The sequence below is a fragment of the Notechis scutatus genome, chromosome 4, assembly GCF_049901735.1.
Source record: "Notechis scutatus isolate UNSWTSFEM ecotype Mainland chromosome 4, rNotScu1.2, whole genome shotgun sequence".
NCBI lineage: Eukaryota > Metazoa > Chordata > Lepidosauria > Squamata > Elapidae > Notechis > Notechis scutatus.
Window position 1 is genome coordinate 92,316,132 of NC_142012.1, and position 21,203 is coordinate 92,337,334.

Below are 21,203 nucleotides of genomic sequence, written 5' to 3' on the forward strand. Positions count from 1 at the left end.
ACAAATGTTTTTAAACTATTCTCTATCGGATATTCATTTATAGAAAGCCTATTGTAATGTTCAAAAAAATATATCATGGGCTGGAGGTACACAATGAAAAGAGACAAGATGATATTCCACAGTACGAAGGAGAGGCAAAGATTACATTGAACATCTATGTTGGGACATTTAATTTTTCTTACTTCAAATCAGTTACAAGTATAGACCTCCCAAATGTGCTTTTACAAGAGGCAGCCAGACTTCCTTTGTTTTTCCTTGAAGATGTTTTGGTTCCCATCCGAGAAGCTTCTTCAGTTCAGAACTGAAGAAGCTTCTTGGATGAGAAGCTAAACGTCTTTAAGGAAGGCAAGGCAACGTCTTAAGTTCCCATGCTTTTCCTGCTCTATATCAACAATTTATGTGATCAACTTAAAAGCAATTGTGTCCTTTTTGCCGATGACGTAAAATTATTTAATACTACAGATAATTCTGTTGTTTTGCAAAATGATCTCAATTATGTGACTGAATGGTCATCTATTTGGCAACTTCAAATTTCGATTAATAAATGCTCTGTCTTACATATTGGTAAACAAAATCAGAATGTTAAGTATAAGCTAGGTAGTATCGAAAAGGGACACAGTGGCTCAGTGGCTAAGATGCTGAGCTTGTCGATCAGAAAGGTCGGAGTTCGGCGGTTCGAATCCCTAGCACTGTGTTTCGGAGTAAGCTCCCGTTACTTGTCCCAGCTTCTGCCAACCTAGCAGTTTGAAAGCATGTAAAAATGCAAGTAGAAAAATAGGGACCACTTTGGTGGGAAGGTAACAGCGTTCTGTGCGCCTTCAGAGATGAGCACCACCCATTAGAGCCAGAAACAACTAGCACGGATGTGCAAGGGGAACCTTTACCTTTATCTTAGGTGGTATCGATGACCCTCACTTTGTTAAGGACCTAGGTGTACTCATCTCTGATGATCTATGCTCCAAAGTTCATTGTAACAGCATTGCTAAAAAAGCAGTAAGAGTTGTTAACTTAATTCTATGAAGTTTCTTTTCTGGAAACATTGTATTGCTAACCAGAGCTTATAAATTTATGCTGGAGTACTGTTAAACTGTTTGGAATCCCTACCATATATCTGATATTAGCACAATCGAGCGGGTTCAGAAGTACTTTACGAGAAAAGTTTTACACTCTTCTGTTCTGTAAATAATTGAATTTCGTACACTACTAGGCTCAAAATTCCTGGTTTGGATAACCTGGAACTGCATCGCTTGCAGTCGGACTTAGGTATTGCATACAAAATTGTACGTAGTAATGTTTTACCTGTAAATGACTTTTTCTGTTTTAATCGCAATAATATGCGTGCAAATAACCTTTTTAAACTCAATGTAAACCGTTCTAAACTTGACTGTAAAAATATGATTTTTGTAATAGAGTGGTCAAAGTATGGGATGCTCTACCCGATTTAGTTGTCTCAGCTAATAATAATTTCACAGCTTTAGTCACAAATTGACTTCTGTGGACCTCACTTCATATTTAAGAGATCCTTAAAGGGGGCGTGCATATGTGCACTAACGTGCCTATCGTCCCTGTCATTTTATTTTTTTTATATTATTCGTGTTTTCATTTTTGTTTGACAAATTATAAATAAATAAATAAAACCATAACCTGGATAACTGAGAATTTCCATAGACAAGTACAGATCTCAACTAACTGAGTTTCAGTGAGGTTCCATTTTCCATGTTGCTCACAGAGGAAGTGTTTTACTACTTATGGCCACAAATGTTCTGTTTACATAGAAGATTCCATTAGACAAATAGAATAGAAATCCCTCACAGGGCAATGTACTCAGAAAAAAAAAAACCACTACGTTCTCACACCCAAGTAAATATTCATCTGTTAGCTCCACTACATAGATAGATCAGACCAGGAAATCAACTCCAAAAGAAGGCCAAGATTACTTTTTATTGAGATTGACTATTATAACAGAATCTTGCAAGTCTGATTATGCTGTACCCGTTCTTCCTTCTTACGGAGGTATTTGCCTGAGCTGCTTCCAAATGTTATCTAGGATAGCTATTTTGCACTTCCGCCCCTTTTGCCTAGGCAATTGCTCCTGCACGTCTGTATCAAGTTAATTTTTCTTATCCTCAATTTAACCTGCAGCCTTAAAGTGTGGATTCCCTCAGCTGTATTTGTTTATATAACCAAATTAATAGCTGCAATTATGACTGCATACAAATAGTTCATTAGTATTCAATGTTCCAATAAAGGTAAATTTATTCTGTTCTTGTCCTTCATAGTTAAATTCACTAAAAGCAGCAACAGATTATTTTATTGGAGGAAGAAAACAAATAGGCTACTACAGCTCAGGACCAAAGAATAAGAGTCAAGGAATTAAAAACAATGTGCAGATTCTGATTTCATGCCAAGTCCATAGTTAAGATAAGCAGGTGAGTACACCAAAAGCAATTTGTATCTCTCCCCACAGCCAAATATCTACACTTGAAATAGGTGGATAATTTAACACCAACAGAGCAAAGGAGGAACAAGAAAACATCAAGAAAATAGATAGGAGCTATCTTCAAAAGGAAATGACAAGGATGGAGAATACAATAATCTTCATGTTCCAAAGAAAAAGTAATTGTCAACTCTGAAGTTTACCTGACCGAGGCCATCTTGGAGGCTTCAGTGTTGCCACAATGGTGCTGAGGGATAGGGAGGGGGGAGTAGAGATAGTTGCTGTTCTGTAGCCAAAGCAAAATAGCTTCTCCTGAGAACCAAGGACATTCCCACAGGTGGCTGAAGAGAGGAGGAATGAAGTTTCCAAGCAATTGGACTGATTATACCTCACACTGGGCTTCCTCACACTTTCGCCGATCCCTCCAAGATTTGCGTGCCCCTCGGGGGGGCCTCCAGACGCACAGATTGGGGATGAGAGAACGGAGCCCGCTCTTCTCTCCCCACACCACCACAGCGCCGCAACCGGAAGCAGTCGAGCATCTTGGAAAATTTTTTTACTTTTAATTAGGTGAAAACCGCAGGAACCATTAGAGTCGGTTTTCACCAGTTTGTTCCAATATGTTATATCCAATAAACTTGTTCTTTGAGGACCCTGCTTGCCTTGGAGCTCTATTTGCTATGGATGTATTACTAGGAATCTTGAAAGTAATTGTATTGGGATTTAAACAAAAATAAGAAAGCTGGCCTGGATTCCAAGTACCCCTTTGCAATCCAGTAATTGTTATTGCAAGCCTGGACAATGCAGACTATATTCTTCTGCTGCACACAGTAGGCCATAATCTTTTATCACTGTCTAACTCGAAGCATGTGAGAATGTTTCTAGTAATGACACTTTTCTGATAACTGGCATATGGCCTTATCAGGAAAGCGAACTGAATTGATTACTCCCTGTAAATGCAAGTAACTTTAATCAAATAACGTCAATTAAACGTAGTGCTTAGTTGCCCAAGGGTACAATCATGAAAAATTTGCATTATCACACTGCAAAAAGCCCATACTGTGAATACTGTCATGTACATCCTTGTCTGCAAATCATTGCCCACGGACTCTTACCAATATAGAAGATAACTGAGGACAAATTGCACTCAACACATTTTAATAAATACGAATTAGAAACACACTTAACCATTTGCTAAAGTACAAAACGATGAATCCTTCCATTGTTTCTTTCTTCCACTTTCCACATACTCCATTGCCATGACAGTTCTTTATTTAAATGGCATGCATTAGGATGTCCACAACCTACATAACTCAAAGAAGGTTTCATTCTGAGTGGGATCAATATCTCAGCTGCAGAAACTTTTTGTATTAGGTGACATGTTCAGTCTAACCGGATAGCTGTTTATGAAGATTCTTTGATATGAGAAGCTCAGCTAGTCCCAAAATTTTATAATCACAGACGTGCAAAGAGCAGCAAAACCATCAAAAGGCTCAAGGCTCCTGAATTCATTATGCAGCATTGTATTTTTTTAAAAGATATATTGGATATTCATTTATAGAAAGCCTATTGCAATGTTCAAAAAATATATATCATGGGCTGGAGGTACACAATGAAAAGAGACAAGATGATATTCCACAGTACGAAGGAGAGGCAAAGATTATATTGAACATCTATGTTGGGACATTTAATTTTTCTTACTTCAAATCAGTTACAAGTATAGACCTCCCAAATGTGCTTTTACAGACATCCTTTGTTTTTCCTTGAAGATCAACTCATTCTCGTAAAGATACAAAAGAACTTGGCATGCTGCATGTCACATCTTTAAACTCTTAATTCCACAGCAAGGATTTTACTGGAGGAGCAACCATTTTCCTCTCTTTATTCTTCTAGTCACAAGGAATGTTGACATGGGAATGGCTGTTCTGATGCCTCAGCTTCTTTCAGTTGTGCTATTCTGAAAATGAGACCTAATAATACTTGTGCACAGCACAAAAAAGGGGAAAAACATTTCACTTTTATAGTATTGTTTCTTCTTGCCAATGGACTATTCACCTGACCAAACTGGTTATTTTCAAAACAAAAACATTTGCAGACAGATTATTATTCTCTTTGTGCAGGAGTGTGGTTCTGTAAAAGACGGTCAGTTCTCTCAGCTACATACACAATTGTTTTCCATGATAAATATAGCTGACCAGCAATGCCCTTGTTGTCTTCTGGACTCACTATGTCAATACCTTTGGGCATCACAAAATTCTGCTTGCTTGATCAGCAACTGATCAAACAAGGGAGGGACAAAAAACTTCAACTACTGTCTTTCCCTGAAAATAAGACCTAACAGGAAAATAAACCCTAGCATGATTTTTCAGGATGCTCATAATATAAGCCTTACCCCCAAAATAAGCTCCAGTTAAGATTGTCAGCCAGACAGACGCATTTTACCGTATATTTTCACGAAAATAAGCCCTAACTGGAAAACAAAGCCCTAATTCATCTTTTGGAGCAAAAATTAATATAAGACCCAGTCTTATTTTCAGGGAAATACAGTTAAGTCTCATCTCCCCACTCAAACATGGAAAGTTAGCTCTTATGTAGTGCATCGGCAGGAAAGGCCACAATTCAATGACAGAACAAAAATGCTCAATTCGGCAGGATTCTGTCTAAAACTATGGTGATCCCCAGTTGTTGCTGTTGTTGTTGTTGTTAGTGCATGATGTTGTTAAAGTAGCCAGGAGACCACAATGCTATTGCAGAGTAGCATTTCAGCTTGCCAAGGTACCAGCCCTGTTATAGGAAACACTTGTGCATTTCCAAAAGTGCACCACAGAAGGGCAAGCTGGTTTCGTACCAGAGAAAAAGACAAGCAGCTGTTCCTCCAGTGTCACCCAAGGCCTTCTCCCTTCCTGGAACTGCCTTGCAAGTGGGTACCACAACTGGAAAGTTCAGCGCTGTCAGGAATCTGCCTGCCTGCACAGAGCACCAGCTTGTCCCCCCACCAAAGTGGTACCTATCTATCTACTTGCATAACATGTTTTCGAACTGTTAGGTGGACAGAAGCTGAAGCGAGTGACAGGAGCTTGCCCTGCCATGCAGAGTCAGGGCTCAAACCACCAGAGCTGAGACCATTTCCAGCATCATTAACCCACTGAGCCACCGTGCCTCTGTGATTCCCCAGTAGTCAGTGTAGGTATGAAATTATGTGGAGCATGGCCTGACTTGAATTTTGTTCAGGTGCTGAGGCTGCTTCTTAAACACCTAAAAGAGTTTCATGATGTGTCTTCTGATTATTGAAGAGGCTAACACAGAGTTAAAAGGTAAGCAAGAAGAGCAGGAGTCATATAGGCTTGGTAAATATAATATTTAGCAATATGGAGCTGATGTGCTCTGAATTTTAATTCCCATACAAGTTTTGTGAGACTTCAAATCTTTTCAGATAGAGAATTTAATGATGCACATATCATTCTTTTCCTCTCTCACAGGGGCCAAATGCAGAATATGTGCAGTTTTCCAAGCCAAGTGACTTAGAACAGGATAGGAAAACAAGGGAGAACACTCTCAACCAGACAGAATTAGTGCTGCTCTTTCTACAGCAAGATAAATGACGGAGGACTGAAGCCAAATCCAAAACTGATAAAACAGGAATGTTTCCAAGAGAAAGAAGAAAAAGAGCTTGTTCATTTCTGATATACATCAAGCACAAATGGGACCCAAAGAAATCCTCTAAAAATGGAGAATTGAATGCACATTGACAACAACTGTGAGTACAATCAAATCACAAAAACATTGTTGTTATGGCGCATTGCACAATCAACCAGATGTCTAGAGACTGCATTTTGAACCACCTATCAAGTCTTTCCCAAGGACTTGGGGTAGGCAGATATTGTTTAATCATAGAGGGATCCTCACAGAATGTAAGCTGTTCCAAGTAAAGCTGCCTTTTGCAATTGACTGACGATAATTTCATCAATGCCAATGATGTTTTTAGTTGTAATAACAGAGCTCTTTGAACTTGGTTATTCTTTGTTATTTAGAAAAAAAAAACCTGAAATGGAAATAGTATGGAACAAAAACATGTACTTACTTGACAGGACCGTTGTGAGGAAGATATAATCAGAAAAGGAAATCAAGCCACATTCTCCAAGGGCATAAAAGATGCTGTCTTCATCTGCAAACTTCTCACGTTCCTGGGAAATTCTCTATTTTAAAAGATTACGAATACCACAATCCCAAGAGAGGAAAAATATACTTAATTAATAACAGACCACAGCTTTAGTACATTATTATTATTATTATTATTATTATTATTATTATTATTATTATTATTATTATTATTATTGATTTTCTAAACCCCTTCTATTACCATTCAGATACCTTTCCAGCCTTTAAATCTGTCAGATGGGCTTTTGGGGGTTAAAATATTAAAATTAAGTTCTCTTCTATCTATATTTTACATAAATTTCAGTCCTTATTTGAGTCTAAATCCCTTTCAATACAGGAATTATTTCTTTGTGAGCAGGCTAGGATCGTGCTGTTAACATTTTCAATCCAAGGCAAATCAAGATATGTCTTGTTTCCTCTAACTTAGTAGTAGGTATTTCAAAGCTTCTATCTTACCAGTTTTAATACATAGGAACTGGAAAGAATTTACTATGGTGGTTTTGGAGACTCTATACTTTTATGCATAGATAAAATACTGCCCATCTCTTAATTTAATTAGGAAATAGAAAGTAGCACTTGAATTTAATAGCAGTGTTGCATTATATGAACATTTCAGGAAACCAGAATTAATAGTGCCACATATTTTCTAAAACTGCAAAACTGAACTAGCTTTGAAGGTTTGCAGACGTGATTTAAAAGATTTGTCTTAGCTATGATTTTTGGCGAGGCATACATAATACAAAACTCTTTTTAACAGCAGGACTAGGAAATATACGCTAATGAAAATAAAGATAAAAGACCAAATCTAATCTCAGTGTCATGATTAAGAGGCCAGTTTATCATCAATTGGTAATTGTAATGCAGACAGACTCCAACAATGTCTTTTTTTTTCTCATTCTATCCATAGATTTAATTAGTAAACTGAAAGCTATTAAGTCATTTTTGCCTTCTGAAGTTTTAAAGGCCAAAAAAAAAAAAAAAAAGATGCAACAATTTGGGTTAGAGAAGTTGAGTTCTATCATCTTAAAATTGTTAATTTTTTTCAGAAGTATTAGAAGACAAGCACCATACACACACACGCACGCACGCACACAAAGAGAAGTAGAAATATTAAAAAGGATCAAGTGAGTTGTGGTTAATGTATATGAAGCATGCAAGCACGGGAGCACATTAAATCACAAGCACAAATTTAAGAGCAGTATTAGGGAACAAAAGACATCATCAACAACACACCAGGGTCCAGTTATACAACTGTTCCCTATCTGTTACCTCTGTCTAGCGAGGATCCCATCATATATGAGATAAAGGAAAGACAATTTGTTAAGCAACGACACTTAAAGCACATTGACATCATCATCATCATCATCTGTTGCATTTGAAGAGCAAGAAACATTTGAAACGATAACAGTCATAATTAAGAAATGTGGAGAAGGCATTGATTAGAAATTGAGATTGAGATGCTGTCTGGTGCTATCATTCTATTTCTGTCTGAAGTACCAGAACTGGAGATAAATCCATAATAAAGTAATCATGCTGAGAGAAAGGATAATCACCAAACTCTTTTTCAATAATTCTAGCTATGTAGGATTGTCAAAATATCCAGGAAGAACTTATAACAAGAAACGTTCTTAGTGACAACATTTCACAGAGTGAGAAGTTGTACTTATCCTGCAAAATACTCATATCAGTATTCACTCATTATATTTATGAAGTCCTTGGTGTTCTCTGAACAAAGGAACCACCAAGAATGCTCCCAGCTTATCCACTGACAGGATAAGCTACTAATATATAAAAAAGAGCAACCCTCTCATTCTGTTCTAGCACTGATGATGTTACCTAAGTGGGTAATGAAACATCTCAAAAAGATAACCAAGCTTAGAGAGCACCAAGGACCCGACAAATATGTAGTTCATGGTTGAAACTACAATATTCTCTTCTGTCAGTATCTGTCGGTGTCATTATATTTATTCTGACAAAATCAAAAGGGAAAGCTACATAAGGATATTGTATGGCCAACAATTATACATACAATTGACAAAGATTTGAGACTCACTGCTCTCTAAGATTATGAAAACTGTACCTAAAATCAGAACTCTTTTGTTTACAGTATTATAACTTCAAGATTATGCAATCATACTGTTACTATTCCTATCACTTGTCATTTTAGTATCTTTTGAGCATGCAACTCTAAAATAAGTTCCAGTGAATTGAGATTGATTTCCACTGAAATATAGATTGCAGATTTAGAGAGACAGACCTTTGAGATTTTAAACTCATTTAAAGGCATTCTGTTTGTAAAACGCTAGACCCAAACAATGTTTATTCCAGTCATTATTTACAATTTTATTATGGCATTCTGTATCCTTCTTTATATTAGGAGTAGTAACAATATATATTTCATACAGCATATACTACTGCTAAAAATATCCACTTTATATTATGGAGTTCTAAATATCATAATGAATGAGCTTCTGACACCTTGATGCAGTTTTGGGAACTAGATTAATACAACAGGCACATCAGCAATTCAAACACATTCTATTGTAAACCAGTTTCTCTTGTATAAGAATGTGTTTTATGAATCTCAACACCATCTTCCCCAACTATCATTCCAGCACAATGCATTATTACTCTTGAATCAAATGCAAGTTATTTAAAAAGCAAACATGCAGGTGTGATATAATCAGTGATAGTAGTAGCAGTGGTAGTAATAGTAGTAGTAGTAGTAGTAGTAGTAGTAGTAGTAGTAGTAAATGACATGTAGTTAATGCTAAGTAGATCAGGCTTCTCTTAATGACTTGCCATTGACATCAGAAAGACTAATAGTACATTCTGCTCTACCCACATTTTATAAGTCCTCTTTGCACCTGGATTCCAAATTCATTTCTATCTGTAATCAAATTAATTATTTTATAAAGTTCCCATTTATAAAAATGGAAGCATTACTGCAAAGATGTGATGATGATTATTATTTTAAAAAACAGTTTGGCTTACTGAAGAATTTTATATTTCCCCACATCACCTGAGCCTGTCCAATATTGTCTGAAGCTCATTGTCATACTAAGTAATTCAACTTAACCCATTTATAATTCAAAATAATATTCCTAGAAAAATGAAAGCCACTCTAGCCATAGGGTACAAGCATCTAGAAATAATTGTAGTGCCACTGAATAGTATACCAACTCCCTTTTTACGACCCTGTAATCTCTTCATTTGGGATAGAGTCAGAGCGACTGGATGGAGCTGAGCTTTTACTGGCTGGATTCCCTTCCTGATGCCACGCAGAGTTCTCAGTAGATTTTTTTTCCTTGTGCCCTAGGAGAGAAATACCTGATGCTACCTAGGATTGAACTCCCAACCTTCCAAGTGGGAGGTGAGTGTCATCACCACTAGGTCACCACACTGCTCAGCTGAATAGTATATACCAACATGTAAGAATAAGGCATATATTCTCTCTACTGCAATACTTATATAGTCAAAGAGATGACCGGTTTCCATTTCCGTCAGATGGATTTAGACAAATATTTCCATAACCTGGCAATTTCCAGATGTGTAAATTTCAACTCTCCGAATTCTAATCAGTGACCATCTATCTAATCAATAAGTGATTGTGGAATCCTGAGATTCCAAGTTCACACATCTGGAAATGTCACAATTGGGAAACATTGATTTTAGACCTTTAATTAAATGAGGAATAAAAAGTAAATACATTTTGATGAGGCTGCTGTGTATGGACCAGGCAGGAAAAGAGAACAAATGTTTTAAGGCAGGCCACTAAAGGCCCGATTGTCAAAGTGACAACAAATGTATTCATATGTTCTAAAAAGTTAGAACATCTAATTGTTGTAAGGCATGCTGTATATACTATATAGTATCACAAAGTACATTTACACATATAGCTGTATCATTGTCTTTGGTATCAAGGACAAAAAGGACTAGGGATTTTGAAGCTGCAATTAAATTCAGAATAGGATTGCCACATTTAACCTAGCAATTTATGGACAGCTTGGTCATCACATAAACAGAGCCAAGCATATAAGATTGCAAAGGCTTTATTAAAGCACAGAGATTAGTAATATGCTTTGAGATATATGAATTATGAAACACCAAATGTAAAAAATCCCATGCCAAATAATTATTTATATTGCTTTATTTACTAGTACCACAAATTCAATTTCAGAAATTGAACTATAGCACATTAATATTATTAATCACCATAGCAATGCCCATTAAAATATACCCTTGGTCAGTGTGTATTTAATAAGCAGATTTTGAATTTTTATCTGTGTCTCCAGCTTTTTTTCTTTTTTTGAGCATACAATATTTAAACTGAAGGAATACATTGCATTAATTTAGAATCTATATTGATTTTTAAAATTCTGGCTTTAAAGAAAATGTGGACACAACTTTGTCCATGCTAGTTGGAATGGAAGAAAGAAAGAAAGAAAGAAAGAAAGAAAGAAAGAAAGAAAGAAAGAAAGAAAGAAAGAAAGAAAGAAAGAAAGAAAGAAAGAAAGAAAGAAAGGAAGGAAGGAAGGAAGGAAGGAAGGAAGGAAGGAAGGAAGGAAGGAAGGAAGGAAGGAGGGAGGGAGGGAGGGAGGGAGGGAGGGAGGGAGGGAGGGAGGGACCCTGCAGACTATGGAGAGTTTCTGTTGGAGAAAGGAATTAGCATTTTCTGATTCCCATTGTCTTACAATGCTTTGTTCTGCTTCAGAAAATATAATCTAATTGTTACCTACTACAACACAGTAGTAAAAGCTACTAAGATTAGAAGGAATTCGAGAACAGTGCAATTCCCCACCAACTTCTTCCTGTTTTGCAAATCTGGATGTAATCTAGTCTAGTTTGGACAAAATATGAATGCAGATTGGCAAATAAGAACACACCAAAACTATAAATAGATAATAATCTTAATTCAAAGTCACCAGTATTGTTTTTAAGAACACAGCTAGGCCTCAAATATATTATTTTAACTTTCATATACCAATAATAATATAAAATAATTAATGAACAATGTCTGCATACCAAGAGATATAGGGAACATTCTTACTATAAAATGGAGAATGAACTGACCACTTATCGTAAATCATGAAAGAAAGCAGTGAATGTTCAGTGATATTTTCCATGCCATTAATATTTACACTTCAATACTTTAAAAAAAAAAAGTTGATAATCTTAAGCAATCAATACATTGTTTTTCCATCAAAACTAAATATGTACTGTATATCATGCGTGCCAGAACTGCATACATCTTAACAATTTAGATAATTTGTTCGGTCTCATCTGCCTTATATAGGATTACAGAAACTGAACAATCATTAGAAAAAACATGAATGCTTAAGATTCTGCGTATTGTATTTGTAGTAATATCATTCTCTTTCAATCCCCATTGACCACGCTCAGGTTTGTTAACTGCATAATGTACACAGAAGTTGAAGTAATCTTTTAATTGGCAGCATACGGCTCTTATGCACTTACTTGGATGTAAGTAAACTTTCACCAAGTCATCCCACTGAGAATTGCTTCTCAGACTGGAGTTGGTGTGGAGTGTTAGAAAAGTTTAAAGACAAAGAGAATTGTGGATGACGAAGTAAAACTGGATTAGCTAGGATGGAGACCTTTATGGGGGAAAAATATTCCAGGTTCTCTAACAGGAACACTGAGGAGACTGCAGTATCAACTGTTCATTAAAGGCATGTTGGCAAACCTGAAAAAAAGGTTCTGTCTGCCTTAAGGATCATATTAATATAAATCTAATTTTAATGAGGCAACTCCTGAAAGCAGCGACATCAATTTTTTTTTAGGTTGGCATGGAAGCTTGTAACAGATGGCTGCTTTAATGCATAACAGAGAGATGTTATGTCCATGTGAAATCCAATGCACAATCTCCAATAATTTTCACTGTGCACAGCCCCAATAGTTATCCTTCCCAAGCTGTTATCCAATATATTTTATATAAATGTATTTTAATATGCCTTAGTTTCAACAGATGGACAAGAGATGTACACCTTTGAAATCTCTTTTGATTGCTCACTACCAAGATACTTGAACCGTTGTTGCTTCAGAATAACATGATCTAAATTCGTCTGTGTAAATAAGCATATTTTGGGCACTGATAAATGTTTTATTAAAGTTGGTTTTCCAAACGTTGTTAAGTAACAAAAAGGGTCAACCTGAGAGTCTCAAAAAATGAGTGGGATCTTTAATTACCATAGGAATTAAGGAACTTAACTGATGATTATTTGAATCTATTTTGTGCTGTCAACAGATCCAGGAGAAACATTAGCTGGAAAGGTCTAGTGGAAAAATTGTCCATTTTCTCCCAAACTTTATACACATGATCATGGCAGCGATGAATTCCATTAAAGTACTTTGAGATGATGTGTGTCTTGGAGTTACTGACAGGAATGGATTTTCCCTGGAGCGCTGACAGATCAAACATTGCATGTTAAATTCAGACTGCAGTCCTATAGATCAGGGGTGTCAAACTCAAGGCCCAGGGGCCGGATCGGGGCCACCCTGGAAACAGTGAAGGATTGGCCTGCAATGCCTCTGCCAGCAAAAACGGAGCTCGAGAGGCAGCCCTCCCGAGCTCCGTTTCTGCTGGCACAGGGTTGCAGGAGGCAATCAGGACCCATTTTCACTGGCAGAGTGCTCGGACCACCACAAGCACCCCTGAAACGAGTGATGTTGGACTGGCTATGCCTACCATGGCCAAGCCTATCAAGGTCAAACACAACCCTGATGCGGCCCTCAATGAAATCGAGTTTCACACCCCTGCTATAGATACCCGAAACTCCCATTACATGGGTAATGAAGCTTATTTTGGACAACTACAGGGCTGCACTACTGAATTATAATATTTACAGTATTTATTTGCAGTAGACAGGTGGTGCAGCTGACTGAAAAGCATGTTTTACATTAGCAGGAAAATGGATATCATCCAGGTGAGATTTTTTTTTTTTTAAAGTATGGAGATGAACATTTCTATGAAATACTGCAGCCTCAGTGGGGAAACTGCTTTGCAATTTCTTTGACCAGTAAACCTAGAAAATCAGAAAGATCCCACCAAAAAAAATGTGCATAGCGCACATTTTATAATTTGAGCCAAGAAAAAATATTTATTCCCGTGAGAAAAATGAGAACTGTTGCTATTTTTATTTAAAAGAACAGTATGCAATCTTCCTCTGTAAAATTGACCTCATGATGCATCGAGCAAGACTTGTGCTCCTGGTGGTTTTCAGAGGCTAGAAAGAGAAATGTGCATGGATACCTTTCCCAGTAACAAATTAAATAACCATCGCCATTAAAAAAAGCTGCACCTGAAATGCAAGAACTTAGAAGGCTAGCATTCTACTATCCAGAGGAAACCAAGCCATCAATATCCCAAGACCCTCCACAGGCAGCAGGAGCCCAGCAAGCAAGGGGTGAGTCCTTCTAAAGAAAGCAAGAAGGAAAAAGCCTATTTAAAAGGGACAGAATATATCTGGTAATCCTCATTACTGGTGGATCTCCAATATTCAGAAACAGTCCACATTTGCCTTTTTAAATCATTTCAGGTATTTGTTCTTTCATTGTACACTTTAAGTGCGATATAGAATTTTGCAACTCGGAGAAGACTACCCACTGGATTCTACCAAAATCAATGTATCTTCATGCAACAAAAATAGCACATGAAAAGTTTAAGTGAGAGAGGCAATGATTTATTGATAACCCGGGTGTGGTTTGCTTTCATTGTGCTCTGTTGTGTTTATGAAGAGATACTACTGGATGTATTTTGAAAGAGAGATACAAGGGTACTAGCTTATAAGAAAAACAAACTGAAATGTTAGGGTGCACCACACGTAGCAAAGATTTTCTTAAGTATTTTTAAGGTGGTTTTTTTAAAGGCAACTGGACTTTCTTTGTTTTTCCTTGAAGACAGTTTGCTTCTTGGACGAGAAGCTAAAGTTCTTCAAAGAAAACCAAAGTCCAATTTCCTTTTGAAAAAACACCTTTGGTACATGTATACCTCTTCAATCACCCATGATATCTTCTGATTTTTAAACTAATCTTAACTTGGTTACTGAATTAATCTATTTCATGGCTTTTACAGATTACATTAGTCAGTAATTTGGTCCTCTGAGAGAATTCACATGCTGCTCGTGTTGACAATTTACCAATACTTTGATTCTGGTTTTCATATATGCCTATTTTTCATGCAATTGACTGAGTATATTTCTAGTAGCCTTTTTTTCCTATTTCCCCAAACGAGTGAAGGAAAGGAGGATAAATTAGAATGCTTAATCCTGAGGGTATCATCCCAAATCCAATCCCATATTTGATGAAGAAGTATGAAAGTTTACTAATTTCACAGGGTTGATGGTAATCTACGTAAGATGCCAGGCAAAAAAACTCCCAGTGTTTCATGAGTGTCATTAGTATCTATTTTGTTTGCTAATGTTTGCTCCTCAGAGCCGAAAATGGATTACATGAAGCTAGATTTAATAACAAACTGGGAGGTGAGAAGTCATTGCAATAGAGACTTGGTTAAAGCATTCTGTCCTAGATAGTGTTGCTAGCTTGAGTGGATTCTTTTGAGAGAAAGAATTTCATTTTTTAATGTGTGCCAGTGTGTTCACAGAAAAAAATGACAATAAAGGTTATCTTATTTTATAATATGTTGCTTGTTTAGTAAAGCTGTTGCAGTAGCTTCCTGCATTGCATTTGCACAGTAGGTTTGTTTTCAGTATAAAACATGGCTCCAGGTTTATCAACGGTGAAAAAAATCTTTAACACTTCTTTAAAACAAAACCAAAAGTTTTAGCTCAAAAAAAAAAAAGAGAATTATCAGTATTCTAAACTGACTCATATATGATATATGGGCAAACAAGTGATGAGCATTTCAGGGTAGGTCTTTCTCCAGGGCCTACGTAAGGTTTCATATTCAATACTTGTCAGTACAGATGCCAAAGAAGTGAATATCACCCTTGTTATAAAATGCCCTATTTGCTTAGGATGTAATGTTTTATGTTATAAAGACCACCTTGGGGAAATCTTCCACAGACAGACACATTTGTCAATGGAAAGACTACAATTTGGAATTATGACACCTCACTCTGGGAAATGCTCAAAGCTATTAGAGGTGCACTCCAGCCATAAATATTAGCAAATGTAAAAGCTAGAGAGCTTTCTAGAACAGGGGTCACCAACCTTTTGGACCTCAGCAACCACCAAACTCAGATTTTAAATCCCAGGGACCACTAATATGAATTTTGACTGATGGTGGATTGGTGACGTTGGTGGGAGAGAGGGAGAGAGAAAGATATCTGATCTAACCCCTCTCTCTCTCTCTCTCTCTCTCACACACACACACACACACACACACACAGGCAGGGGTGGGATTCAAATTTATTAACAACCGGTTCTGTGGGCGTGGCCTAATTTGTGGGTGTGCTTGGTGGTCATGTGACTGGCTGGGCATGGCTTGTATGTAAATATTATAAATATTTATGTAAATATTGATTTTTTTTTATAAAAAAAGAGCAACTTTTACCCAAAATCAGGCAAAGCAGGCAGGCAGATTGAGTTGCTCACAGAATCACAGATTCATTCAAAGATCTATCTTTCTGCCATCGGCTACCTGAATCTGCACTGAATAATAGAAGCTTCAGTCCTAAGGAAGATCTAAAGATTAGCTAGAAAGCAAGAAATCCAATGGTTTCCTGCTTTCTAGTTAATCTAAATCTCCCGGCACAGCAGAACAACTGATGGTCGGGGAAAAAAAGGAAAAATAGCAACTTAGCAAGCAAGTTTGCCAGGTAAGGAGTAAGTGGGTGGGGAAGGTTCCCATGGGCTATGTAGGCAGCGCAGTCTTGTGTTCCCGTACAGCTTGGATTAATTGCTTTGGGGGGTGCTCTTGGGGTGACATGTCTCTGCGGCCCACAAAAATTTTCTTGTAGCCCACCGGTTGGCAACCACTGTTCTAGAATGTTGTTAGAAATATATTTCTGTCATTATTCTGCTTTTTCCTCCCAATTCCCTTAATATCTTTCAGCTACAATCACCAGATGAAACTAAAGCAGGAACTCTGAGGGTCATTAAAGATTCATATATATTTTTGGGGAATACTCATTATAGGTAGTCCTTGACTTATAACTATTCATTTAATAGTCCTTGAAGTTATGGCTGCAGGAGAAGAGCAGGTAGAACTAGAGGGCGGAGTTAAATGTGTCATCAGTTTAGAGTTCCTGCATTGCTACAAGAGATCCAAGTCTAGCCCTCCTTTGAATTATGTTAACCCTTATCTAGCATCAGTTCAGTGCTGATTATTATTGGCCAGATACTTGTGTACAAGTTTGAATAAATCCTCTATGCTGCAACTTGATGAATGATCCTGATTCTCGATGCCTAACATTGGCTATTGCAGCATCCCCAACATAATAGATCAATACTTGGCAGCCCACCCTCATTTATAACCTCAGGAGCACTTCAACTACCCCGTCCAATTATCTCCCCACATCTATGTCCTTTTGGCTCTCTACACTCTATGGCTCCTGAAGTCCTACTTGACTTTTGCCATTATTTTTCTCCCTCTCAGCTGACCAAGACAGCTGTTGGCCACATGAGGCTTTCTTCCCCAGGTCTATCCATGGCAGATTCCTCGTGCGATCTAGGAATAATGGCTTCATGTGGCCAGCAGCGGCCTCGTGAAGGGGCAGACTGGGCATGCCTCATCGGCAGTGGGAACAAGAAGACAGCAAAGATCAGCTAGGGTGGTGGAGTACAAGGCAACAGGGGTCTCAGAGTACAGGGTGACAAGGAGGGGGGGACTGTGGCTGGAACTGGGCTAGGTGTTGTGGTTCACCAGCAGCCAGTGCAGCCGGCAGCAGAATCGGACAGTGGGGAAGAACGGGGACCAGTCAGGGAGTCTGGAGAGGACTCGGATGAGGTCCTGCATCCAATGCAGAGATAGGGCCAGGACCATCTGGGAGTGGGGTGCTGCCTTCTGAGCCTCTGGGGTTGCTGGCAGCAGCAAGGCTGCGGACCCAGGGGAGCCTGTTCCCAGTGCACATGTGCACAGAGCTGCTAGAAGGCGAGAGGGGAAACAAAAGGGGTGACTCGGGAGTAAGGCTGGGAGGTGATTGCCCCTTCCGTAAGGTATAAAAGTCAGGCCAAGATGACAATACCTTTGCAGGAAGCAAAGTAGTTTGATTGGTTCAGAGTCATTCTTGAAGCTCTTTGTACTTCGATTGGTTTTTTTTGTACTTGGTTGGTTTCTTTTCTAGTTCATTTGCTACTTCTGTTATCGGCAGCACTTCACAGAACTGAAAGGTGTGTGCTTATCTTGGGGGACTGTTTGAGATTAATTCCAGCTGGGAATGAAAGTGTTGCAATAAAATAAGTCTTGTTTTTAAAAGACGTGTGTGCGTAATTACAGTTTGGAAGCCTTGGTCAGAACACTAGGACAGTTGAGGCTTCCAGGGGAAGCTGCAGCTCAGAGACTTCTTGCTGTGATGGCACATCAAGAAAACCTTGAGCCACAATGTATTTTTTCCTCGGTCTTCCTGTAATTACACACATGCATGCACATAGCCTACATGGTTTTTACCTGGCGTCCCTGAACCTGCATTCCCTCAACCCCTGTATTCCTTACCTAGAACTCACATCCGCTTCCCATTTGACAACATGCACATCTGGAGCAGGGGTGGGCTTCAAAAAATTTAGCAACTGGTTCTCTGCTGGGTGGGTGTGGCCAAGGTAGGTGTGGCCTAGTCAGTCTCCTGCACCACAACGGGGGAGGATTATTTTTGTCCTCCCCGGGATCTGGAGGTTTCCCTTGAGCCTCCAGGAGGGCGAAAACAGCCTCCCGGGGCTCTGGAGGCTCTCTGGAAGCTGGAAACAGACTCATTTCTGGACTTCCCAAATTTCCAGGAGGCCGTGTTTTGCCCTCCCCAAGCTTCCGCACGCACCCTGCACTTACCTGCATCCAAAACGAGCCGCGTGGGGACTCCTGGGAGAGGCGGGGTGGGCAGGGCCAGCCAAGAGTGGGATTTGGGGGCTTCTCTGAACTACACAGAATTTTAGCTAGGGGCTCTCCCGAACCCCTGCGAACCCCCAGCAGCCCACCCCTGATCTGGAGTTACAACAACAACAGGGCTACCAGATTGCCATCACTAAGTGATGTAGTCTTAGGACTCATGCTTTACACAAATTCCGGCTCCAACTGTGGCCATAAGTCAAGGACTACCTTTAGAGTTGGCTATTGGAGAAGGACTGTGGAAGGGTGATATCCGTGCTCCAAATGTCTGTTGAAGAAAACCCCCACTTCTGATAGTGGGACTTGCACTGGGAGGAAATCTCTCACTTGCAGGTTCAGAAAACCGAGTAGATAATTTATTCTGCATTATAAGTAGTGTCCAAATTATCTTTTTTTTTTTCTGATGCTATTTGCATTTTTAAAAAGACGTTAACAGCAAAACAGCTTTTAATGCAGACCTGGTTTTTTTACAGTTGCTTGCCACAATTGGCCCTTTGGTAGTCCCTGTCTGGCCATTGTTTTATTTTGAAAACAACTATTTTTTTTTCTCTTCAATTTACACATGGTTCGGCCCTCCACGATTGTCTCAGTTTCTCATATGTCCCCTTGGGAAAATTAATTGCACACCTCTGTTTTAATGTAATCTCAAGCAGAGTCTACAGACAGCTCTTCTGTAAAGCTCATTACTAATTGCTTCATAATTTACTGAGAACCACTTTTTATGATAGGATGGTCTTGAAATGCAGTTTAAAAACCAACAGTGGATTTCTATGCGTGTCTCCTTTTTAATTCAAATGGCTTGTTCCTCAGTAAAAATTGTGTGTGGGACGGGGAATGAAATGTGACAAAGGAGCTATAGTTATTATCTCAAGGTAACTGATAATAGAGATTTGATTATATTGGAAAAATATTCCAGTACTATGCTGAACACAACTGTGCTCAAGGAAAAGCCCTGTTCCTTATATCAACTTTTCTAAAATATCTGAAATATCTTAGCAATGAATTCCCAAGTACTTTTTTTTCTATCAATAAAAGTTTGAAAGGCCCATATTTTAATTTGTTTAAGTAGCACAATCCAAGTAAAGAAAATGGCTATTTTAAGACAGATGATGGAGAAAAAAAGTAAATATGTGTGTGTGTGTGTGTGTGTGTATGTATGTATATATATGCTGTCCCTTTTAAAAGGGGTGGATATGGGTTCTGAAGCACAAACTGGTTAAAGCACATGCTGACAAAGTCAGTACCTGCCAAAAATCCTGAGAAGAGGGGTAAAGGTTAGGAAGAAAAGGAAGAAAATGAGCAAAGGTTTGTTACAACAATAGGAAAAATAAACCAACCAAAAAATATCATGTACATCATAACGGCAGGAACGGCAGAATAAAAAGAATAGTAAGTTAACATTTCAGGAAGAAAGGATTGCTGAACTCCTCAGAAGCAACAAATAAAGGGGAGGAAATCAATAGCATTTATCAGTTGCCTGCTACAATATCAAGAACAGAAGGAATCTATATAACAGTCTAGTTCAGTACTTTCAAATTTATGCCAACAAAATAAGAAGCCTTCAAGTTTCAACAGAAACCAACAATTCATAGAGTTCATTCTTGAGCAAAGATTCATATAATCTTCTATCATCTATCTGGTTGTCCTCTTCCAGTGACCATGCAGCTGTGAGACAACACTTCTGAAGCAATGAGGTAGAGAGGGAACAACCATCTAGCCAACCAGATCAGCTGGGTCAACCCTGTCGAAATGAGGTGACGGATGTTGCAGACAAAATTGCCCACCACCATCATCTCCAGTTTGAGATATAAAAGAACTTTTGTAAGAAGAAAAAAAGGCCATGTTTTCTTCCTAATAGCACAAAGTGACCAATCACTCCTCTTCTTCTCCAGCTTGGTGTTTTCCACAGGTTGGACAATAAACATCTACAGCACTTAGCAATAGCACTTAGACTTGTATACCGCTTCATGGTGCTCTCTCTAAGCGGTTTACAGTGTTGACATATTGCCCCCAACAATCTGGGTCTTCATTTTACCGACCTTGGAAGGATGGAAGGCTGAGTCAACCTTGAGCCTGGTGAGATTTGAACTGCCGAACTCCTGGCAGTTGGCAATCAGCAGAAGACCAGAAGTAGCCTGCAATACTGCATTCTAATCACTGCGCCACCACGGCTCTTATCAATGTTATCAAGATAATCAAAGCCTAAAACACCTTAGGAACTAGGCTGGAGAAACAGTTGGTCCTTTGGAACCTACTTTCCTTGATAATAACCTCAGTACAGAACTGCACATTAACCCAATTAACCATTGGCACTTAAACATTAATGGCTGACTTCATGGTTAACCTGAGATTCCAATATATCTTTGGCAGCTGGCCCAGTTATCTGGAGAACAAATCTACTAAAATATATGCTAACATCTCATCTTCTGGGTATTGTAAAAGGCACAGACATGGTCATACAAATAATTACTTCTCCTGATAAGCTACACCATCTGTCAAAATCTTTTCAAATAATTGTAGATTTTGAAGGAAAAGCAGCAACTTATATAAATATGTATACAGCACTGACAATGAAAGCTGGGCATATAT

At 38.4% G+C, this 21,203-nt stretch overlaps 1 protein-coding gene across 1 annotated transcript in view; it reads right to left on the reverse strand.

Annotated features, from left to right (window-relative positions):
- MICU1 (mitochondrial calcium uptake 1) overlaps positions 1–21,203 on the reverse strand; it is a 158,574-nt gene that overhangs the window by 83,862 nt on the left and 53,509 nt on the right. The window contains exon 6 of the mRNA XM_087964113.1: positions 6,519–6,633. Coding sequence (XP_087820239.1) covers positions 6,519–6,633 — 115 coding nt within the window. The remainder of the gene's footprint in view (positions 1–6,518; positions 6,634–21,203) is intronic.